This window comes from Pteropus alecto, unplaced genomic scaffold (assembly GCF_000325575.1).
Source record: "Pteropus alecto unplaced genomic scaffold, ASM32557v1 scaffold3, whole genome shotgun sequence".
In the NCBI taxonomy this organism is placed as follows: Eukaryota; Metazoa; Chordata; class Mammalia; order Chiroptera; family Pteropodidae; genus Pteropus; species Pteropus alecto.
Window position 1 is genome coordinate 64,671,595 of NW_006442484.1, and position 21,434 is coordinate 64,693,028.

Consider the following 21,434-nt stretch of genomic DNA (forward strand, 5'->3'; position numbering starts at 1 on the left):
TTTTGTTTTTTTGCTTTGTAGGGATTAGAATTTTGGTAGTGTCCTAAAAATCCCGTTAAACTGGACTTTTGTCCCTTTCTCCCATTTCACAAAGCCAATTCTATTTTGACAATATTATCTCTTGACTTCAGGTTTCATGAGTTTACGAGGGTATAAATTCATATTTGATCTTATATGTCCTAAATTTACCTCTTTGGGATTTCAAAGAGTAGCCTGTAATTCTAGCACACTGGGATTTAGGTTGGATAAACCTATGTTTACCCCATCTGTTTCCTTGGTGGTTTCACAGATGGTGTTCATATCACCTTTCAGCCTTCCTCTTTCAGGACAAAGAAAACACACACTCATATACACCTGTAGACACACTAAGTTTTTATACAAGGGTACAAAGGTAACCTTTTATTTCAGCATCCTTCTGAGCTATATACTCTGACTTCTGTTGAACTTTTTGGCCGCTAACTAAAAGAACAAACTACTACTCTTTAAAGGCAGACTTTATAATCTAAACTCCCTTTTACATCTTTGTATCCCATGCGTTTAGCACAGTTCCTGGCACATGGTAGCTCTAGGAGTAGAGCGTGACAGATAAATCTTTTGTTAACATTAAGGTCCATGTCCTGGGTAGAAAAAGCCCCTAATCTTCTAAATAGGATTCGAAGATTATGCTTGTTTTATTTCCAGCGATAATGATATCGACTGACATTTCTGTTAGCAACTCACACAATCTCCAAGTACTTCCTGCTGTTGGTTGCCACGATTTGGTACTTCACTCTCTGGAAAAGCTTTAAGTTGTGTGCAGACTGAGGTGTCATCAGGCACCCTTCTTGGAGATCTTTTTGAGGCCAATAAATAAGATTGGGCCTGGCACTGATCCTTAGGAGAATCAGCTGTCTGCATTTCCCTACCTAGAGAAGTTTGCTCACTCCCCACCCTTTGTTTCTCATTTCTAAAGGCCTGGCACAGCATCTCCCTCTGTTCACGGTCCTTCCCTCTCCCTCTCCCTTTCCTTCTCCCTCTCCCTTCTTCTCTCCCTGCTTTTGTAAATAGCTTTGGTTATGGAACTTTGCAAAGGTTTTCGAAGATCTAAGCAAACTTCATCTTCTGGTTCAACCTCACTCACAGGATTACTTTTCAGCCCAAAAACTCCACTGACAATTTAAGAATAATTTACTGAGAGGGGTTGGTTTTTAATTACAAAACGAAGGATTTATGTGTTGAATTTTCATTTCGATTATCATTTATTTCGGTAAGTACGTGTTTATTAATGTTTTGGCTCCTAGTTCCAACTAGACACATGATAGGTGCCTAGTTACTTTTTTTTTCTTTTGTATTTTTATTATGGAAAATTTCAAACACATGCAAAAGCAGAATGAATAGTATAATGAACCTCCATGTACATATCATAAGCTTCAACAATTATCTCTCCATTGTCTTGAGAAGGTCTTTTTAAATGGGAATAACAGCCAGCTGTTTTGGAGGTTTACTATAGAAGGGTTTAGGATTATTTCCCCTAACCCTCACAACATCCCTGCAAGGTAGGTGAAGTTATTATCACCATTTTGCAGTTGAGGAAACAGATGTCACAACAGACAGGGCCCCATTCGACACGTGGCCTATACTAGCAAAGAGGCCTACTGGTTTGGGAATCCCATAAAGCTGCATTGAGGTCCCATCTTCTTCCATGCTGTCCATGTGGTTAGAGGAGGGTGTTTTACTGCTCTGAGACTCCATTTCCTTATCTGTAAGAGATAATAATATTTTCCTCATGGAGTCCTGACAAGGATTACATGAAACAACACATGGAAAGGGATGAGCCGAATACTTGTCAGTAGGCAATCCCAATAAATTATAATAGTAATTATTATTCTGTTCCCCTTCTGCCTTGAAAGCCATTACAAAATAGAAATTGGAGCTTGTATACAATCTAAGCGTTCAGATAAGGAAAAAGAGAAGCTTGGAAGACAGGACTGTGAGCCAATCTACCAACTGTTTCCCCCGCCCCCTACTCCCAATCTGGAAACCCAAACACCCCCCACCCCAGATATCCTCTACGCTGTCTGGAATTTTGTTTCACTACTTACAATTCTGCCTATTAGCAATTGCTTTGGGTTTCTCATATCTCATCATGAACTTTTTTAAAAAAAATTGTTTTTTGCCCTGCACCTAAGGGAGCACAGCTGAAGGCCAGGGGAAGAAGGCGAGGCAGGGAATTTTGAAGTTGGAAGCATGATACCAAGCAGGGACCCAACCCCATAGTGTGCGGCTGTGGAGGAAAACTTAGAGGTTAGAGGACAGGAGGACCCAGGGGCGGGGAAAGGGTCTGGAAAGAAGGAAAAGGCCCTCTTCCCTTTTCTGCTTCCAGCCCTCTGCTGTCCCAGCATTGGAACAATGCTAGGTCAACTCCTTCATCCAGCTAAATTATGAGTTAGATAAGCTTTTATGGACCAGTGTGGGAATCCAAATACCATGGGTAACATTTCTTTTTCTAGTGAAAATCAACTGATTTAAAATAAACTTTATAATGGAATCAGTTTGCAAGTTGAGATTCCCACTCTCTTGGTTGCCAGATTAGAAAGTCACATCAGAGCCAACACAACAAGGAAGTCCCACAGTTTAGGGTTAAAGTCAAGTTTGGGGTTAGAAGGAACTAGAGACTTGTTCAGATTTCCCACCATGCACGTTACCACCTCCCATCTCCCAGTCTAAAATAGGATGCGTCATCTCTCAGATACTGGCAAAGTTCCAGCCTGAATACAGCCAGACTCCCCCTCACAGAAAAAGCTAGCTTCTGCCTCCCCTGGGGCATAAGAGATTACTATTTTGGCTTAAAATTTTTCTCCTCCAGCTTCTGCTAAGCCAGATCAACAATGATTCTATTGTGTCGACAAAGCACTTAATTAAACTGAGGATAGTATCAATTAGAATTCACAGATAAGACTTCTTTCCATAGAAGCCCTGGAATTAAAGTGCCCTGAGTTTCATTATTCAAAACTCCCTGAAAAACACAGTGAGGTAGAGAAACTGAGACACAGAATGCTGAATGCCTTGGCAAAAGTCACCAAATGAGTCCCTCACAAAAGCTAAGACTAGAGATTGCAGCATTTCTTTTCCAGGTATAATGTTTGCTAGCTATTGGGCTAATCAGCTACACACTCAGGAGATTGCTATACAATCTCCTTCCATAGGGTTGAGGTGTAAAAAAGTGAATGGAGACCAAAATTCGTGACAGGAGAGGAACAAAAAAGCTCTTCTCTGGCTTCCAACCAAACTGTATCTCCATCAAGCCTCCTTGTGGAACCCTCCTCAAACTGTCCACTCAGCCCATTTCGGCAGCACCAAATTGCCTTTGGAACATAAAAAGTGGGCCAGGATGTCAGCTGGCCAAGAGGAGCATGATCAACCTGGGTGAGCAGCATGTGAAACACTGGGCAGACTTGTGGTGGGTAGAGCCACGCTGTGGGTTGGGGTCCCTTCTGCCCCTCATAAAGAGGGCGAGCAGGCAGGCCAGTTTGTTGAATTGAGATCCTGGTGCTCCATCTGGCCTCCTGAAGACTAGAGGTCTCCTGCTCCTCCAGGCCAGGGAAGCCTAGACAGAGACAAGGTCTCAGAGTGGGACTTAGGGGTGGCCAGCCTTGCACAAGCTAGGTCCCCTCCAAGTTGATAGAGTCTAAGAAGCCCCTGGCCCACTCAGTTCTCTCCAGGCAGCCCAGTTGTGGGGAGCCCAGCAGAGTTCCATACCCTGCTCAGCCCTATCTATTTCCCCCATTCATATCACCTGCTTTTAGTGCCAAGAAATGGCCAAGAAATAACAACCTGAGAAGGCCAAGCACAAGGAAACTTGCCAGGCCCTTCAGCCCATAGCTCCTGGCAGGAATGGTCCTTTCCAGGACTTGGTCCCTACCACCCAGCAGGGGGCATGGCTAGGGGGGTGCTTAGAATCCCAGCCCTCCTGCCCTCCAACCCCCCAGTAACTAGATCTCTCAGATCTATCCATCCCCACTGAGATTCAGAGCCCCTCATCCCCCTAGGGAAGTGGAGGGACAGATTCTCAGCCAAGTAGGGGGCCTAGTGGTCCAAAGAAGAGGCTGACTCTTTTCCTTTTGTTTGCTCACAGGAGGGGACAAATACCCTGTGCGCACAGAGGTTTGATGTGACAACTTGATAGACCACATAAGGGTTTCTGCAAAGGCCTCCCGACCCTGCTCTCCATGCATTAAGATAATGGTGGGGTGTGTGCCCCAGCACATTTCAGATCTTGGCTACAAAGGTTCTTCTTCCTTCTTTTTTCTTCCTCCAACTCAGCTTGCCCACAGGTTCCCAGAGACTCTTGGCAGCCTGCTCCCCTGCATTAAGATAATGGTGGGGTGTGTGCCCCAGCACATTCAGATCTTGGCTACAAAGGTTCTTCTTCCTTCTTTTTTCTTCCTCCAACTCAGCTTGCCCACAGGTTCCCAGAGACTCTTGGCAGCTTGCTCTTAGGCAGAATGAAGTTGTGAGTTGCGTAGGAGGCAGTTAGACAGCAAGAGTGTTGCAGCCTCCTTAATGAGGGACAATAGTTCTTCTTGGAGCTATTAAGCCACAGCTACAGAGATGGGGAACCCCAATTAGAAAAGAGTGAGAGAAGAGGAAAATCCCAGAGACATTTGCAGGACAGATTCATATCTTTGGTGGCTCTGTGGGACCCATGGGTGAAGATCTAGCTGGCTGGGTTTAAAATCTCCTTTCCTTCTTAAGGTAAGACATCCCAATAACTGTGGAGCCAACCGTGGTAGTGACCCTTCAAAATACACAAGTTGTAAGGAGGAGGAAAAATTGTTGGGGAGAAGCATTTCTCCTTGAGTTTGTAGCTCAAATATTATAATCCAAGAGTAAGAAAAGAAATTATATTTATTTAATGTAGCAGAGGTCCTCTGTAAGTTTTGCTGCATTATATATGTGTGTAAGGATATTTGTATAGAGCTGATAGCTCTCTTTTATTCTGGCTTTTGATTGAATCATATTATGTTTACAACAAGATAATAATCCTGGATTTTCCATGGCTCAGTCTGTAAGAGTGTAAGATTAGCTCTTGAATTCATTAACAGTCATCTCCTTTTAAATGTCAGATAACGTTTTAAATGCCAAGTATTTACGCAACACCTTCTGTGCAATTCAAATCAGCTTTACCAAATTAACTCATTAATCTTTATTGTTTCATTTACTGAAGAGAAAGACTTCCAGGTGTTTTTAGTGGGGTGGGGGGGGACATAAAAATATTAAAGTACTTACAGTACAATAGGTGAAGGAATGGGTTTTGATTTTTCTGCTAAACACTTCACCTTTCCCTCAGCTTTGCGATCATTTTCACAAAAGCGTGCACATAAAAGCAACGAAAAATCTCCATGCATCTCTGCTTTCCTCCGCTTCCTCCATCTTCCTTCCTTTCTGTCCACCTTGTGTTATCTTCTCCCTTCTACACCTTCAGAGACTTTGACTCCTGTTCACTATTTATTCTTCTGTCTTTGCTCTCAAAATAGCCCAAGAGCTTGCAAGTGTCAATTATGGTGGCTTTACTACCCAGAAAACAGAAGGGTGCCTCCTGGGGGTCAGGGATGGAGCCCAGAAGGCTGGGGCAGAACAGGCCTAGAAATCAGGAATTCTAGTTTTCTTTTCAAAGAATCCCCGCCTGGTTTTACCTCCAAATAATCAGATACACGGACCGCTAAAGATAGATCCTTCCAAGACTGGCTCCTTCCTGTCACCCAGCTCTCTCCTCAAATGTCACCTCCTCAGAGAGATCTTCCCTGATTACCCAAAGGCAAGTCCCACCACTCCACATCAACCTTAATTCTATCACCATTTTATTGTCTTTATAGATTTATCATTATCTAAATTATCCTGCTTATTCATGGATTTTTTCCTCTAACACAAATAATATCACTCAGTAAATATCTGTTTAATGAATAAATGAAAAACCACCCCCAACAGATGGCTTTCTTTCCTCATTTTCAACTTTCTGACTTCTCCTTCTCTCACTACCTCTCAGAATCCTCTTTATATACTTAATCTTTTCTTTCTTCCCATCTCCAAAGCCCCCTTTCACTATCATTTATGTGTTAGAACTCTTGAACATAATAAGCAAAAACAATACTTCTCATTCCAGTGACTACAGAGCCTTCACTGAAAACATTCCATTGAGCTTGAATTAATGGCCCCTAAACATTAGGGAGATGAGCCATACAGTCAAGAGAATTGTTTTATCAAAAGATTTATAGGCCAAGGGATTAGGAGGGACTTTTCTCAGTCTCTCAACTCCCCACTCTTCAATCCGAACCCCACATAAGGAGTTAAAGTAATTCCAACCATTGGAACTGTCAGCGTGGCTTTTGTCCTCTATCCTAACACAAAATTGTCTCTTGGAGGTAATGGAGACATTCCCTTCAAATCAGTATTGTCTGATTTCTATTATTCCACCCAGTGATTTATGCATGATTTTGGAAGCTAAAAAGCTTGAAATGCTTTGTCTGATTCTAGCTTGGACCAAATACTTTCATTGGATCTAGAAATGGAGAGGGGCTGTCTCAGAGAAACTAATCAGAGATATGGCTGAGATGATAAAAAATTAGATATGTATTTGTCCAGAAAAAAATCTTTATCTCTAGCCACACTTCAAAACAGAGGAAAAGGGCATGAGTGTTCATAGGAATGATGGCTGCTTATGGGGACCCACCTACTGTTAATTCATCATTAATACTTAAAAGTAACATAAACATTATGGGAGGGAGAGTTTATGACAGCCTGGAGAGACAGACATCTGAGAGTTAGTCTCCAAGAAAAATATGGAAATGATCAAAACCACACCCAGGATGATCTCATGCCACACTAATATATGTGACCCCAGCAAATCAGCCCTGAAAAATAGCAAATTACTTCTTCCTCGGGTATGAGGAGTCAGTGCTACACAGAGGAGGTCAGCTCGTACTTTCTGTAAGGTGTCTTCATCGGCCCTCCCCGTGTTAACTGAGCTGGGCCATAACATGTAGCTTGCCCCCAATGTGATTGTTACTCTTTTGCTCAACAAATGTTTATCAGTGTATATTCATCCCCAGACCCTGTACCAGGCACTGTTGTTACATGGGAACAGGACAGTCTGGTCCCTGTCCTCACAGAGCTTATAGTCCAGTGAGGAGGAGAGGTGGCTGTGCAAGCGTGAGCCTCGCTGTGGGCAATGGTGGGAAGTGCTCAGTGCTCTGGGTGTCTTGGGAGGCACAGATGAGCCAGCCCTGAAGGATGAGGAGGTGTTAGAAGGATGAGGAGGAATTAGAAGGAAGGAGCATGTTCCCAGGAGAAGGAAGGGCAGGTGTGATGATGGCCTTGCTCCAGGAGCTGAAATGTAGGTGTTGATGGTAGCCCTTTGCACTTGCTGTTCCCACAGTGAGTACACACTTCCCTCAGAGAGCCCCACAGAACCTTCCTTTGCCTTCTTCAGAGCTTTACTCAAACATTGCTTTCTTGTGGGGCCTTCTCTGGCTACCCTGCTTAAAATCGCAGTCTCCACTGCCATTCCCAGATGCTCCTCACTCCCCTCTCTGCTTTATTTTTCTCTACATCACAAATCACCTTCAGAAATAACTTATGTTCCACTTGCTTATTATCTCCTCCCTCTCAGTAGAATGTATGTGCAATTTTCATGAGGGCGGAGACTTCTGTCTACCTCTTGCACTGCCATATTCACTCTGCCAGGCATAGAAAAGCCACTCAATAAATATTTGTTGAATGATTAAATGAGGCAGGAGAGATAGTCCAGGCAGGCAGGAAGGGTCTTGTAAACCTTTTAAGCGGGTAGGCCTTTGAAGATTTTGAGCAGAGGAGTGATGTCCGGTTTGCATCTTGGGAAGATCACCCAGGTTGCAGCATGGGGCGTGGGCTGAAAAGCAACTTCAGATCCAACTTTATAGTGCTCTGAAACATGACACCATTTGCATGTTGTGGTGACAGGAGAAGGCATGGCCCAAAAGATTGGCAAGCCCCTGGGGCCTCCATTAGCCCATTCTTCCTTCCCTCTCTGTTAGATTTGTTCAAATCACTCTTCCTAACATAGCAAATACAGTTTAAGTTTGGAAATAAACTGGAATCTTGCTATAACTTTATTCGCTGCAAGGCAGATTTGATAACCATTCATGGAAGCTATAGAAGTATCAAAAAGATCTCATTAAAAAAGGAGTCTTGGGCAGATGGTGACTTCGGCTCAGTTGTTTACCAGCAGTATGGCTTTGGGCAAGTTACTTAACCTCCCAGGGCCTCTGGTTCCTCCTCTGTGAAATGGGAATAGTAACACCCACCTTTTTGTGAGGCTTAAATAAAGTGATTACAACCCGGGAACATAGCAAGGTCCCTTTTCCACTTTCTCATTACATCAACTCCAGGTACAAATTAACAACCAGTCTCGGATTATTCTGTACACACATGGGTCCTCTGCGTCTTCCATGGTAAAAACTGGTTTTACTATTAGTGTTCCAACAATGAAAATTACTTTCTATAAATATTTGGGAATTTGGACTGGCTCATGTCGCACTGTATATCATTCCTATGAAAGTTGGGCTTTCTGCTTCTCTTCACAGGGAGCCCAGCAGTCCTTGGAGGCAGCAGCTCAGAAGACAGGAGAGCCTCAAAGTTGTATAAATAAAGAGCTGATATGTTCAAACAGAAAAGAATTTTACACGCGCAAGCTGCACATCGACATGATGCCGTTCCTGAAGGTGATCTCACACTGAGAAGACGAGGGGTTTTATAGACACATACACAGGCTTTCCAGTTAATACACTTCTGCATGGTACAAAAACAGCTTCAGAAGTCCCTCAGAGTTCCTGCTTTATCAGAAGGGACAGAAAATAGGCAGTTTGTAGCAGATGAAGAAAGAACAAATTAGGACAGTAATCACAGCCAGCCATCGGGAACAAATCAATTGGGTGTCTGGTTTAGATGGTGGGGGACAGAGAACAGAGAAGAGAAAGGATAACCTTGAACCACCTCATAAAACAGGCAAATATATTTCATTTTATCTTGACAGTAGTTAAAATAATTATTACTGTTTTATCACCGTAACGTGGTAGAGCTGATATTCCTACTGTAGAGAATGATTCTTGAGTTAACTATTTAGAAGTCAACTGCAAATCCTCTTTTAGATGTCTGACCTTGCTTTCTGTTCTCTAAGAGTTCATTATTTTCCAAGCTCAGCTTCACATCTAGTTAAGGGAACTGAGAGTTCCTGTTGTGGGAATGTCATTTGTCTATTTTTTCAATACTTCTTTCTGCCCCACCTAAAACAGCCTGGCACATGAGAGGTGCTCACTGAATTCTCCATAAATAGATCCTCTTGTTCATCCCACAGCCCTCTGGCTTAGGGCCCTCTTCCTACCCATCTTTGCCCCTCTCAGAGCTGAATGGACTGGAAACGACCATGGAATAAAAGAAACTGATCAGGAACAAAGCAAGGCTCGGCATGGAAGGATCTCAGATACTTTCCTAGACCTTTAATAAGATAGAAACAGGAGAAGAAAAAAAATACTTATACGGTAAACTGGCAGAGACTTTGGAAATCATGAGGGTCACCCTGCTAACCTCAGCTAATCCAGAGTTCTCATGTTACATCTTCTCTGGGCAACCCCAATCTTAGCTCTGCAAGGTGGGGCTTTGATAAGGGGTCAGGTATTTGCCCCGAATCTTTTCTCTCCGTGGCTGGGATTCTGCTTTCTTCTGTTTACTCCTTAGATAGGCTCTTTCCCCATGGTGGCAAGATGACCGCTGGCTTCTCTTTTCTAGATCATTCCAGAAGTGAATCTCAATGACCCGACTTGGGTCACATGCCCATGCCCAAATGAGTTACCATGGCCAGGGGAATAGAATACACTGACTGCCCTAGTCTGGAGCCACAGTGTCCCAAAAAGGAAAACAGAACACTTGAAACTGGAATAAGAAGTAACGATTCTGGGCTGCAAAGCAAAAGTTACTTGCTACAAGCATTCAAAATAATTACCTTGATTCATTACTTATTATATTAGTTTGGTAGGGCGACTATAACAAAGTATCAGAGACTGAGTGACTTAAACAGCAAATTAATTTTCTCACAATTCTGGAGACTAAAGAGTCCAAGATCAAGGTGTCAGCAGGGTTAATTTCTTCTGAGACCTTTCTCATTGGCTTGTAGATAGCCATCTTCTCCATGTGTCTTCACATGGTCTTCCCTCTGTTTGTCCATGTCCTCATCTCTTTTTATAAGAGTATCAGCCATATTGGATTAGGGCCCACCCTGATGACCTCACTTTACCTCTTTAAAGACCCAATCTCCAAATGCAGTCACATTCTGAGGTACTGAGGGTAGATGTCAACATATGAATTTTGGAGGAACACAATTCAGCCTAAAACACTGACGTTCCTGAAACTAGCATTTTTTTTTTTTTTTTTTTTTACTTAGCAACAGTTTAGTTCCTCCCTTAGGACTGGAAGAATTGTGGTTGGTACTTCCTGGGATGAGATACCATCATTATTGTCATTGTTCATTCGACCCATAGTGAGTATCTACCACCTACTATGTACCTTCACTTTCTGGTCATTTAAGATACATCACCAGCAAACAAAGCAGACTGAGATCCTTGTCCTGCTCCAGGAAATGTGTATAGAATGTTTAAAGGTGATCATTGCTATGGAAATAAGGGTATATTTATGGAGCATCTAGAAACTGCAGAATTCAGAGTGGAGAATTTTACAATAATTTTTTTGTGTATTTAGTGTCCACAGTGCTTTTGTGTTACATTTTTCATTCCGCAATTTTGGCACCATCTTATTATTATACACTATATTGTATACTATACACCATACACATAAACACATACACCATACATATATAATACAGATATTATACATCATATCATAGAAAGAAAGGCATTGTTATCCCTAAGGCCCACTTTCCAGTCTACCCATTTCAAGACTCACAGAAATTGTAACAGCCTGCCTCTACAGGAGACTCAGGGAGCACACACTAGGTTTTCTGACTTCCACACCAGTTCCTTGCCCAAAAGACCACAATTTTTCTTGGGAATGTTTAGTGTTAACAGCTCTCATTAGGTAGAACTTCTCCTTATTGGCATGGTAGTTCCTGGATTCTTAGGGATTGCCTTGTAGAAAGACACAAATCTTAGGGTTATATAGAAAAGGGTAGTGAGTCCAAACAGAGAAAGATGCACAGGTTGTTCTCAGCATCTGGAGCTATATAGATACCAACTCATTCTACAAAATTCATTCATAAATTTCTTGTCTATCCACAGGGCACTTCATTCACGTAGGAAGCATTACACATTTCAGGGGATGAGGGTAGGAGATAAAAATACTGAGGCAGAGAAGAGGCATGGAAAGAGATGCAGATAATCACAGTTGGTAATATTTCTGAGCACTTAGTCTGTGCCAGGCTCTGTTTTAAGTTTTATATGCAGGAACTCATTTAATTCACAAAATGAATCTAAGAAGTAAGTAGTATTATCCCATTTTATAGAGGAGAAAACTAAGGCATTAAGAGGTTAAGTAACTTCCCAAATGTCAGACAAGATTCAAAGTCAGGTAGCATGGATCCAGAGTCCATGTTTTCAACCACCTACCATAAAGGTTCACTGCAGACCCCAACTGAGTGCTATCCAATCAAAAGCACTGCCTACTGTGTTAGCTAAGCATCTAGCACAACTTCTAGAAAAATTCTATCCCTAAGCACTCATCCTATCTGTTGCAGGAAGATTTTCTGATCCTACAGGACTCTGCCCTCCCCCCCACTCCCACCCGCATCCCATGGAGTCAATGTAAGGCTTTCTCTCCCAACAATCCTTCAGACAACATATTTTGAGCATCCTTTGTGTGTCAGATACTGTGCTAGGCACTGAGGATGAAGAGATGAATCATCTCCATCCCTGGCCTCCCAAGGAGCCTATAATCTAAGAGGGAGATAAACAGATACTATCATCGCAATGTTGTGGCAGAGGCAGGCCAAGGTTGTTATGGGAGCGACTCGTTCATTTCTCAGTTATCACCCGTGGAATCTTCAAATTTAAGAACCTCATTATAACACTGATGGCAACACCATAGCCCATTTTATAAGATAACCTGTATCAGGCTTAGATTTAAACATGATTGATTCAGAGTACATCTGGGTTCACATAAAAATCTAACCATGTTTTTTAAAAATCTGTTTTTGAAAAAGAAATGGTAATTGATGAATAAATTAGGATAGGGATTTTTTTTCCCCTAGGACTTTAATCAGCTATCAGGGTTAGGTAGTGAGGAAGAAAATATCAATAACACCAATTGATACAGAATTGAATATGCTTATATTCAACATTGACATCAAAGGATAGGTATGTTATGCCCAGAAGATGTGAAGAGTGGGAAAAAGCCCACCTTACAGTCATCACACAGGCATTTGTCACTTGGTGGCCTCAAACTCGAGGTAGAGGAACCTGCCTGAAATGGGTACAAGACTTTGAGCAGCACACAACCACCCCACCCCACCCCACCCCAGTGTGTGGCCAGCCCCAGGTTTCACTTATGTAGGCAGATGTAGGCATATCCCACTAGGCAGAGAATGATTGTCACTGCCATTGAATCCCATGGTCATGTAGGTGTGGGACAGCATGGATTTCAGCAAGTGGAAGTAAGAAACAATGTTTGTCTTAAGACGTTGTCCTAAGATAGAGCAGTCCCCTCAGGAAACAAGTTCTGGTGTCTAGAGTCCTTTAAACATGCTTTCTTGGCTACTGTCAGGAGAGCTATAGTGGTATCACAAGCTAGTTTCAAGATGCAATGATTTCAGGACACTTGAATAATAACGTTGCCAGGAAAAACATTCAAGACATTGGGTCTGTTACATTTCCAAAAGAAAGAGGCCCAGGATTAATAGTGGAGTATTACCAATGTTAAAGGATCAGACCAGGAGCTGGGAAGCCCTGGGTCTTCTCTGACTCTGAGTGACCCTGTAACCCTTCTGGGACTCCACTTCCTCTTTAGGAAAATGGAGATAATAATACTGGGACCTCCATACCTTCCTGTCAACAGTGAGGCAAGAATAGCATGAAATAATAATTTTCAAAGAATATTCACATCTATAAAGGATTCAATTCATGAAGGAGAAAGGAACAAATATAGACGGATCCCTGCTAACGGCCAGGGCCCTCGTATATTGAACATTATTTAATTTTCCCACCTCCCTTGTTGGTAAGTGTGCACATCGTAACTGCGCAGATGAGGAAACTGAGGACTGTGAGGTGAGATGATGATCCGTGACATGGCTGGCAGCAGAGGAAGCTGAGATTCAAAGCCACAAACCCACGAAACCTGATATTGATGAGGTCTATCTATTCTGTTCCCGTGAACAATTTAATTGAATATTTTTGTTCTGGCTTTGGAACCTGGGAGAGGAATTGGAGATTTAATATATTTGAATCTTAGTAACACAAGGTACATTATGAATTTCACAAATTGGTTTTCCTTATAAAGAGGAAGTGTGGTATCTTCTTAATACACGTGAAAAGTTGTACCACCTTGAAGATGAAACTCAAATGAGATAATTAAAGAAAATTATTGCAGGAAAAACTTCATTAAGAAGGTAATGAAATTAGTCATTTAGACGCATGTGTTACATGTTATGTTACATAGAATCTCTGAATGTATTTTCCTAGTTAAGCCTTTTAAAAACTCTCTACAATATTTATTATCATTCCCATTTCACAGATGGAAAGGCTGAAGTTCAGTGATAGCTCTCGGCTGACTGGAGGCCCCACATCTGACTCCTACACCACATGCTCCTCCACCCTCCCCTCAGTTCCTTACGAAGTCCTGCTGTGGGACTAGAAGTACCATGCTCAGAGTGGGTGCTGTGCATGAGGGTAGAGGGCAGGACAGGTGGAAGGTTCTTCAAGGACAGATGAGAACTTAAGGTCACCTTGCTCAGCCCCGTCAGCTGAAGAAACCAAGGTTCAGAGACTAAGTAACTTGCAAAATCTGAAAGGCAGGAAGTGGAAGAGTCAGAGCTGCAGCGCAGGCCATGGTGCTCCAGGACCTGCACCCCAACTGTCTCTCTGGTTTCAGAGCTGCAGTTTCTATTTACAAAGTGTTGGTTTCTATCTCCATCCACCCCTCCCCCTCCCCAGCCCTACAGTACCACACTGCTGCCAGTTGTCTTTCTAAATACAGCTTAGCCATGTCCCTGGTTTGCTTGAGATTCCTTACCATGGCCCCATTAGCCTTCTGGTGAAATCCAGGCATCAAAGTATTTCTTTTATAAACAGAAAAATATAATAAATGAGATGTTTTAAAACTCCAAACTGCATCATGTAAGATCGAGCTCGTGTCTAATTCCTACTGTCCATGCATTGCAGCCCCACCAGGCTCCCCCCTAACCAGCACATGCTGCTTTCTCTGCCAGGAACTGCCCTACTTACCCTTCCCTGCAAGACTTAGCACCATGTCCACTGGTAAACAAACCTTCCTGGCCTAATTTAGCTTCACCTCCCGTGAGGTCTTGCAGAAACCTGTCATAACCTGTCACAACATTTATCACACTGCATTGCAACAGTTGAGATTTCTTGTCATTTTTCTGCAAGTCGGTGAGCTTATTACAAATAGATCTTTCAGCTTGGTGCACCCAGTGCCTGGCACACGACAGACGCTTAATAAATGTTCGTGAGCTGAATGAGCAGATGAAGAGCAAATGACTTGGCCAGAATAACGGAGCTGGGATGTGATTTTTCAGCCCTTTAGTTTGTTTTGCTCACTCACTAAGTATTATTATCTAAGTTTCAATCACTCAGTTTTAGTCATTGCATTTGTAATTCATATTAAAAGTGACAGACAGCATTTTATCTAGTTTTAGTTTTTTTAATTCAAATTTTGAATCCAAAATATACTCAGAGGTTCAAAATATTTAACTATAAAAGGATTTGTCTTCCAGCTGCTCAGTTTCCTTCCCCTCGGACACCACCGTTGCTAATTTCCTGTGTACTCTTCCTGAGTTGGAGCCTGCATATATACACCAATGCAGATAAATAAATACATAGATACATACATACTTTATACATATTTTAACATATTACACACATTATTCACAGTCTTACTCTTTTTTACTTAATATATCTTGGAGTTCTCTCTATGTTAATTCATAAAAAGATGCTTTTTAACAATTGCATAGTATTTCAATGTATGAATTACTGTAATTTATTCAACAAGTCCCAACCAACGGGACATTTAGGTTGTGTCCAATCTGTTGCAATGAATGACCTTAGATATAAGTCATTTCACATGTGTGTTCATATATGTAAAAATGATAGCTTTTTGATACTTTTCTAAGCAATGATGAAATTTTAAATTAAGACTATTTCTTTTTCTATTAGGGACTCACTAGAAGATTCTTTTCAAATCCCTGACTCTCTCTCTCTTCCTCCATCTCCCCATCTGTGAAATGAGAAGAATATTTCTTGCCCCTAAAGGCTCATGGCTGCATGTTATTAAGCTCGAAGTTTTATCCTTCTTGGCTTCAAAACTCTTCCAAAGAAGGAAGCTGATTTCTCCCTTTTAATCCAATTTCCTGTTAGATTTAAAGGATTTACAAACAGGAATTTATTTTAATTTATTTCTTTTCTAGTCTTCCAACTTAGCAGTTTACTATGATTAAGGCAAGTTTTTCCTGCAATAATTTTCTTTAAACCTTTCCATTTATTCAGAGATGATTTTTTTTTAACTGCATCAGACAAAAATCTGCTTTGTCTCCAAAATGAGAAAGCAAAAGAAAGAAAATTACTTAACTGCTGTAGCTTTTTTTATGTCAGAAAATCTCATCAGCTAAAACACTAAGCTAACAAGTAAGAGAGAAAGCAAAAGAAAGAAAATTACTTAACTGCTGTAGCTTTTTTATGTCAGAAAATCTCATCAGCTAAAACACTAAGCTAACAAGTAAGAAACACGCAGGGTAAAAAGCCACTGAGTGAGAAAAGAATGTCAAACAAATCAGCAGATAATTGATTCTCTTCTCAAAGCAGCTTGGGTATTTGATAATAAAATAGAAAACTGATTGTCACTAAAGGGACTTCTAGGGCCCTCCACATCAGATACCTTCTCTATAGCTGAAACGAGGCTGTGGATTAAGCAGAGATCCAAGTGACAAAGGCCAAGAGCTAGCTTCTTCAGACACACAAGGCTTTACTTGGGTCACTGACTCTACCTGCCAGGTCACTTGGGTAATTAAAGAGCTGCTTCTCCAATGCTCTAGAGAAAACCTGTGATTCTCAGTCCTGGCTGCATATTGGAATCACCTAAGAAGCCTTAAAAATGCCTGAGTTCCAGAAAGTCTGATTTTAATGTTTGGGGGTTAGGTCCTTGGAATCACATTTTTTTAAAGCTCCGTGAATAATTCTAATGTGTGGCCAGGGTTGAGAACGACTGTTATGGAGATTTCTGGATAGTGGGATTGCAAGCAGCTTTCGTAACTCTAAGAAAGAAGGAAGAGGAGATTAAATGTGATAAAAACCCCAATCTCTGATAATCCTAGAAACCTCCACAAAAGGCCAATCCAACCCTTTTCCTCCCCTACTTTAAACCCTCAGTGCATTTTATTTGTTCTCAAGATAAAGACCAACGTCTTTACCTACTTTCAAGGCCTTGGAGGCCTGACTCCTCCTCGCCCTTCCTACTTCTCTCAGTCTCTGCTCTCATCATACTTGTCCTCCCTCCAGCCCCTGGAGGTGCCCCACTTCCTTCTGCCCGTTGGCCTTTGCCTGTGACATTCTTCTGCCCACCCCCCAGCTAACGCCTATGTATGCCAGGCATGGAGCCCTGCACAGATGAATGGGATGAGCCTCCTACAAGGGAAGGTCAGCTAAGAACCTAACAGTGCTCAACACCACAGCTAAACCCACCTGGCTCTTTAGGGCTAGTCGCACTGGTCGCAGATTTCTTGGACACTTAAGTTAAAATAAGTTGACAAAGAAGGAGAAGAAACAACTAATAAAACTGGATCCCCTTTTACCAAAGGGCATAGACCGCAGGAATGTTTGCATTTATTTTGTCTTATGTATCTTTTGTTGTGTGTTAACCTAACAGGAAAGTGGAAATGAACTGGATTATCATGAACCAGGAGGACCTCTTGGAGAAAATCATCGGGACACCCAAGGTAGAGACAGTTCTATAGTGTTGTTATAATTGTCGGGTGAAGTTTGCCCTGTTCAAGGACGTTAATGGGGAATGACCCTTCCATTTCCTCTCAGGCATGGGTTGGAAGTTAGAATACAGACCAAAGTGCCGAGTTCAGACTCTGATGTGTTTTTAGTGCATCACAAGCCAACTGATAATAGCATGCTTATTTATGTCTTTGGACTTACTGAAAGATTTCTTTCCTGCCAGTGGCTGCAGATTGATGGAAGAGAGTGGACACTTTAGTGGCATTACAAAAAGGCCCCACATGGAACTTCTACCTCTCAGTTCCTCCTGCTTCTGCAGGGTCTTGGATATGTAAGTGAGGTAGACGAGTTTTCCTGCCAAGAGGGATAATATTCCAACAGAGGGGGGACCAGTGTCTTTAGAGACCCAGCCCCTGTCAACCACAGTTCTGGGTGGGCAGAGCTGCTTGAGTGTGACTTCCTCCAAAAATGGTGCTTCATTTGATAACGATGATGATTCTAGGAAATATTGGACCCAGAACTGGACTTTTTGACATAGTTCAATTTCCCAGATCCTGAACTAGACTCTAGCTCTTCCCTAGGGGTACCTAGGCATACTGTATGATGCTGCAGTTGGCTAAGCCCAGATAGCAGAACTGTTCTTTATCCTCCTTGCTTCTTGCAGGAGTGAAAACAGATGTATGAGATACTGTCGTGTTCTCAAGAAAGGGATGCCAGCAGGGCCAGACAGAATTGTGCTTGTAGTTTGCTCACAAAGGTCCCAGTGGAAGGAGCAAGTGGGGGCTGAAATCCAGCCTGTGCTCTTGCCCCATAAGCCATGCACCCAGCACTAGGTACATCAACCCAGAAGGAGCTCTTTTTTCCACTTGACCTTTCTACTGGGACACCTTTCTCTAATTCATATAAGATGCTCTATTTAGGCTGGCAACAGCGATCTTAGCAGTGAGTGGAGAGCATGGTCTCTGCAGTTAACCTCTCTGTGACTCAGTGTTTTCAACTGAGGCTGAAAACAGCAATCCCCTCATAAGGTTGCATTAGGAATAAATGAAATAATTCATGTACAGAAGTCCTTTAATGAATATTAATCTCAAGTTGGTTATCACAATGATTACCAATCTGAAATGACACCATGACTCTCCCTGTGGCATCTGGACCCCCGTGGGGTGAGAGATACCATAAGAGCTTGCTGGAAATAAACGTGCAAAGTCATGGATTTGGGATTTCACCCTAAACTTGATCTTTTTCTGTTTACATCCTTTACTATTTCTTTCAGTTGACATTCTAGACAAAAATAATTAATGTTTATACTCATTTAAAAAGATTTCACTGCTTCTGGATATCAGACAATAAAATGTTATGGTAGCCCAATCTCTGGGTTTGGTCAAGCTTTAAAGCTGGATTTCTTCTAACATAAGTCTCTTGCCACCTCCATTTTCAAAACTGAGTGACAATAGCCAGGGAAACGTGCTCCAGTCTCCAGATCTTTCATGTCATAAATCACATATACAGAATATGAACACTGACAAGGCTCTGAGGTCTTGGCCAAGTGCAATGGAGGTTTTAGGCAGCACAGAACTTGGCCAAATCTAAGCAATGACCAAGTCATTCAAAACAGATTTCCCGTCTCATGACAGAGGGACAAGCTCCAGCTGAGTTCCATAAAGGTTATTCACACAGTCTTTAATGCAGTGAAGTGTCACTGCAGAAAGTTAAAGAAGGCATTTGCTTGTCCTGAATGATAAATGCTAATGTTTAAAAAGGATTTAAAATCTTTTAAAAAGAATGGAGTGGGAGGATTGAAGGGCACTGTTTAGGCAGCATCACAGTGATCAAAAGCACTGATTATCAAGTCTGATTCTCTGGGTTTAAATCCTGGCTCTACCACTTACTGTGTGGCCTTCAGTAAGTTACCGAATTTCTCTGGGCATTTTCTTTAATCATCTGTAAAACGGGGATACTAATAGTACATATCTCATGGGATGGTTGTGACAATAAGGAGTTAATACGTGTAATGTGCTTATAAGAGTGCCTGATGCAGAGTAAGTGCTCACTAAAGGGTAGCTATTAGTCTATTTCCTAAAAACTTTAAGTTCAGTAGCCATAAATTGTACTTTGTCAGAAGAGACTTGTTCTAAGCTGATAACATGATGATTTTTTCGCTTTCCAAATCAGTCTCATTGGGGTGGGGGCTTACTCTTGGAGGACTGACTGAGCCCTCTGCATAAGTCCTTCTTTTGCTTAAATCCAGGTACGGGCAGCAGACCCAATTTGAAAGAAGCAGCTTTACCAGTCTTTGTATTCTTTGAAAGGTTATGTACTAGTTTATCTAATTTAACCTCACTACAACCTTATGAGGTAAAGTGCATTATCCCTGTTTCACAGATGAGGAAAATGAGGTTCAGAGAGGATAGGTAACATGCCCAAGGTAACACAGCCAGTAAGTGGAGGAGCTGAGATATGACTCCAAGATCTTGGCTCTTTAAGAGTTGTAATTCCATCCATGTGTTTCTGATTAGGAAATAGGTACAAAGTTTCTGATTAGGAAATAGGTACAAAGTAATGGTACAAAATTATGGCAGCATTTTTTTTGAGCCAGCATGAAACTGGGAGATTATTTAGAATCCCTAGAAATTCTTTTATATTATAGATAGAGGAACCTGAGGTCTAGAAGTCAAGACAATTATGCAGAATTGCAGCTGATTTTTGAAACCAGGTTTACCCATGTCTCTACTCAGTGTCTGTGGGTGTTTTGTTTAGTTTAGTTCAATTTAGTTTAGTTTTCAGGGCCTGTCCTCGGAGGCAGTTCCTGGCTTCAGGAGTAAACAGCTCCAGAAGAAAGAAGTAGAGAGACCAGAAGTGTGTGCCCAGGAGGTGAGGTGATGCCACTGCCCCAGAATCTACAGCCTAATAATCAGCAAGATTACTAATCAATACATACATAAAAATCAGTTCTGGGAAAAAATAGTATTTCAAAACATAAAGCACAATTTATGATGTAATTTCAAAATAATTGTTATTTTGGAAAACCCCAAACATACACAAAGGTGAACAGAACAGCACAGTGAATCCCACATCCCCATCTCCTGGCCAGCATTGTTCACCTCCATCTCCAACGCCTTCTTTCTTTTCATATTATTTTGAAACAAATTCCAGGTTCATATTATTTTGCCCATATACACTGGAGTATGTATCTCTAAAAGACAAAAAAATACTTTTTGACATAACCATAGTGGTGTCACTATTGCACCTAAGAATTAGAACTATTCTTTAATATAATTGAATATTCAGTTTTTTCAATGTTCTAATTGTTTCATAATTGTTATAATTGTTTCAGAAATTTGTTTGTAATGAGTTTATATGGCCTTTAAGTCTCACTTAATTTATAGGTCCCCCTCCATTTTTTTCCTCCCACTTTTAGTTTATGTTTAGGAAATAAACTTGTCCTGTAGAGTTTCCTACAATCTAGATTTTGCTGATTGCATCCTCATGGTGTAGTTTAACATGTTTCTCCATCTTCTATATTTCCTATAAATTAGTACTTAGATCTAGAGACTTGACCAGATTCAGGCTTGGTTTGTCTTTTTGGCAAATCCACTTCATGGAGAGCATTGTATTCTTCCATCAGGAGACATAATATTTGCTTGTCTCTTCATGGTGCCAGCAGCTATATATCCATTAATTTATTAGAGGTTGCAAAATAGTGATGATAAAATTCTATCGTTATTTTTTCACTTATTACTTGGGAAATACTTACGAAAAAGAAAATTTCCTCTTCGATTTAGTTATCCAGTGGTACAGCTTATGTAGGAAGGCAGGATAAATGTAATTTTAAAATATATTTTTAAATATACCATATATATTTAAAAATTACATTTATCCTGCCTTCCTACATAAATTGTAATAAATCTATAAAAGGACATGTGAGTTTCATGAAGAAATTATAAAATTTTATTAAATAAAAATAGACCTAAATACTTATAATCTTCTGTATAATATTGTATAAAATTTTCATAGAGAGGAAGATTCACTATCATAAAGATGACAGTTCTCTCTAAATTAATCTATAAATTCAATGCAATTCCAATTTTTAAAATGCCCCAGTAAGGTTTTTGGTGGAACATGGTAAGTCGATCCCAAAAGTCATAAAGAGAGGTCAGAAATAGCCAACACCATTTTGAAGAAAAACAAAGCGGAAGAATTTTATCAGCCAAATATCAAAAATTACTTTCAGACTAAATGATATTG

General features: G+C 41.2%; 1 protein-coding gene across 1 annotated transcript in view; it reads left to right on the plus strand.

The window, feature by feature from the left end:
* Nucleotides 1-21,434, plus strand: part of KIAA2012 (KIAA2012 ortholog) — a 93,177-nt gene that overhangs the window by 55,185 nt on the left and 16,558 nt on the right. The window contains exons 16-17 of the mRNA XM_025039547.1: nt 8,601-8,738; nt 17,113-17,182. Coding sequence (XP_024895315.1) covers nt 8,601-8,738; nt 17,113-17,182 — 208 coding nt within the window. The remainder of the gene's footprint in view (nt 1-8,600; nt 8,739-17,112; nt 17,183-21,434) is intronic.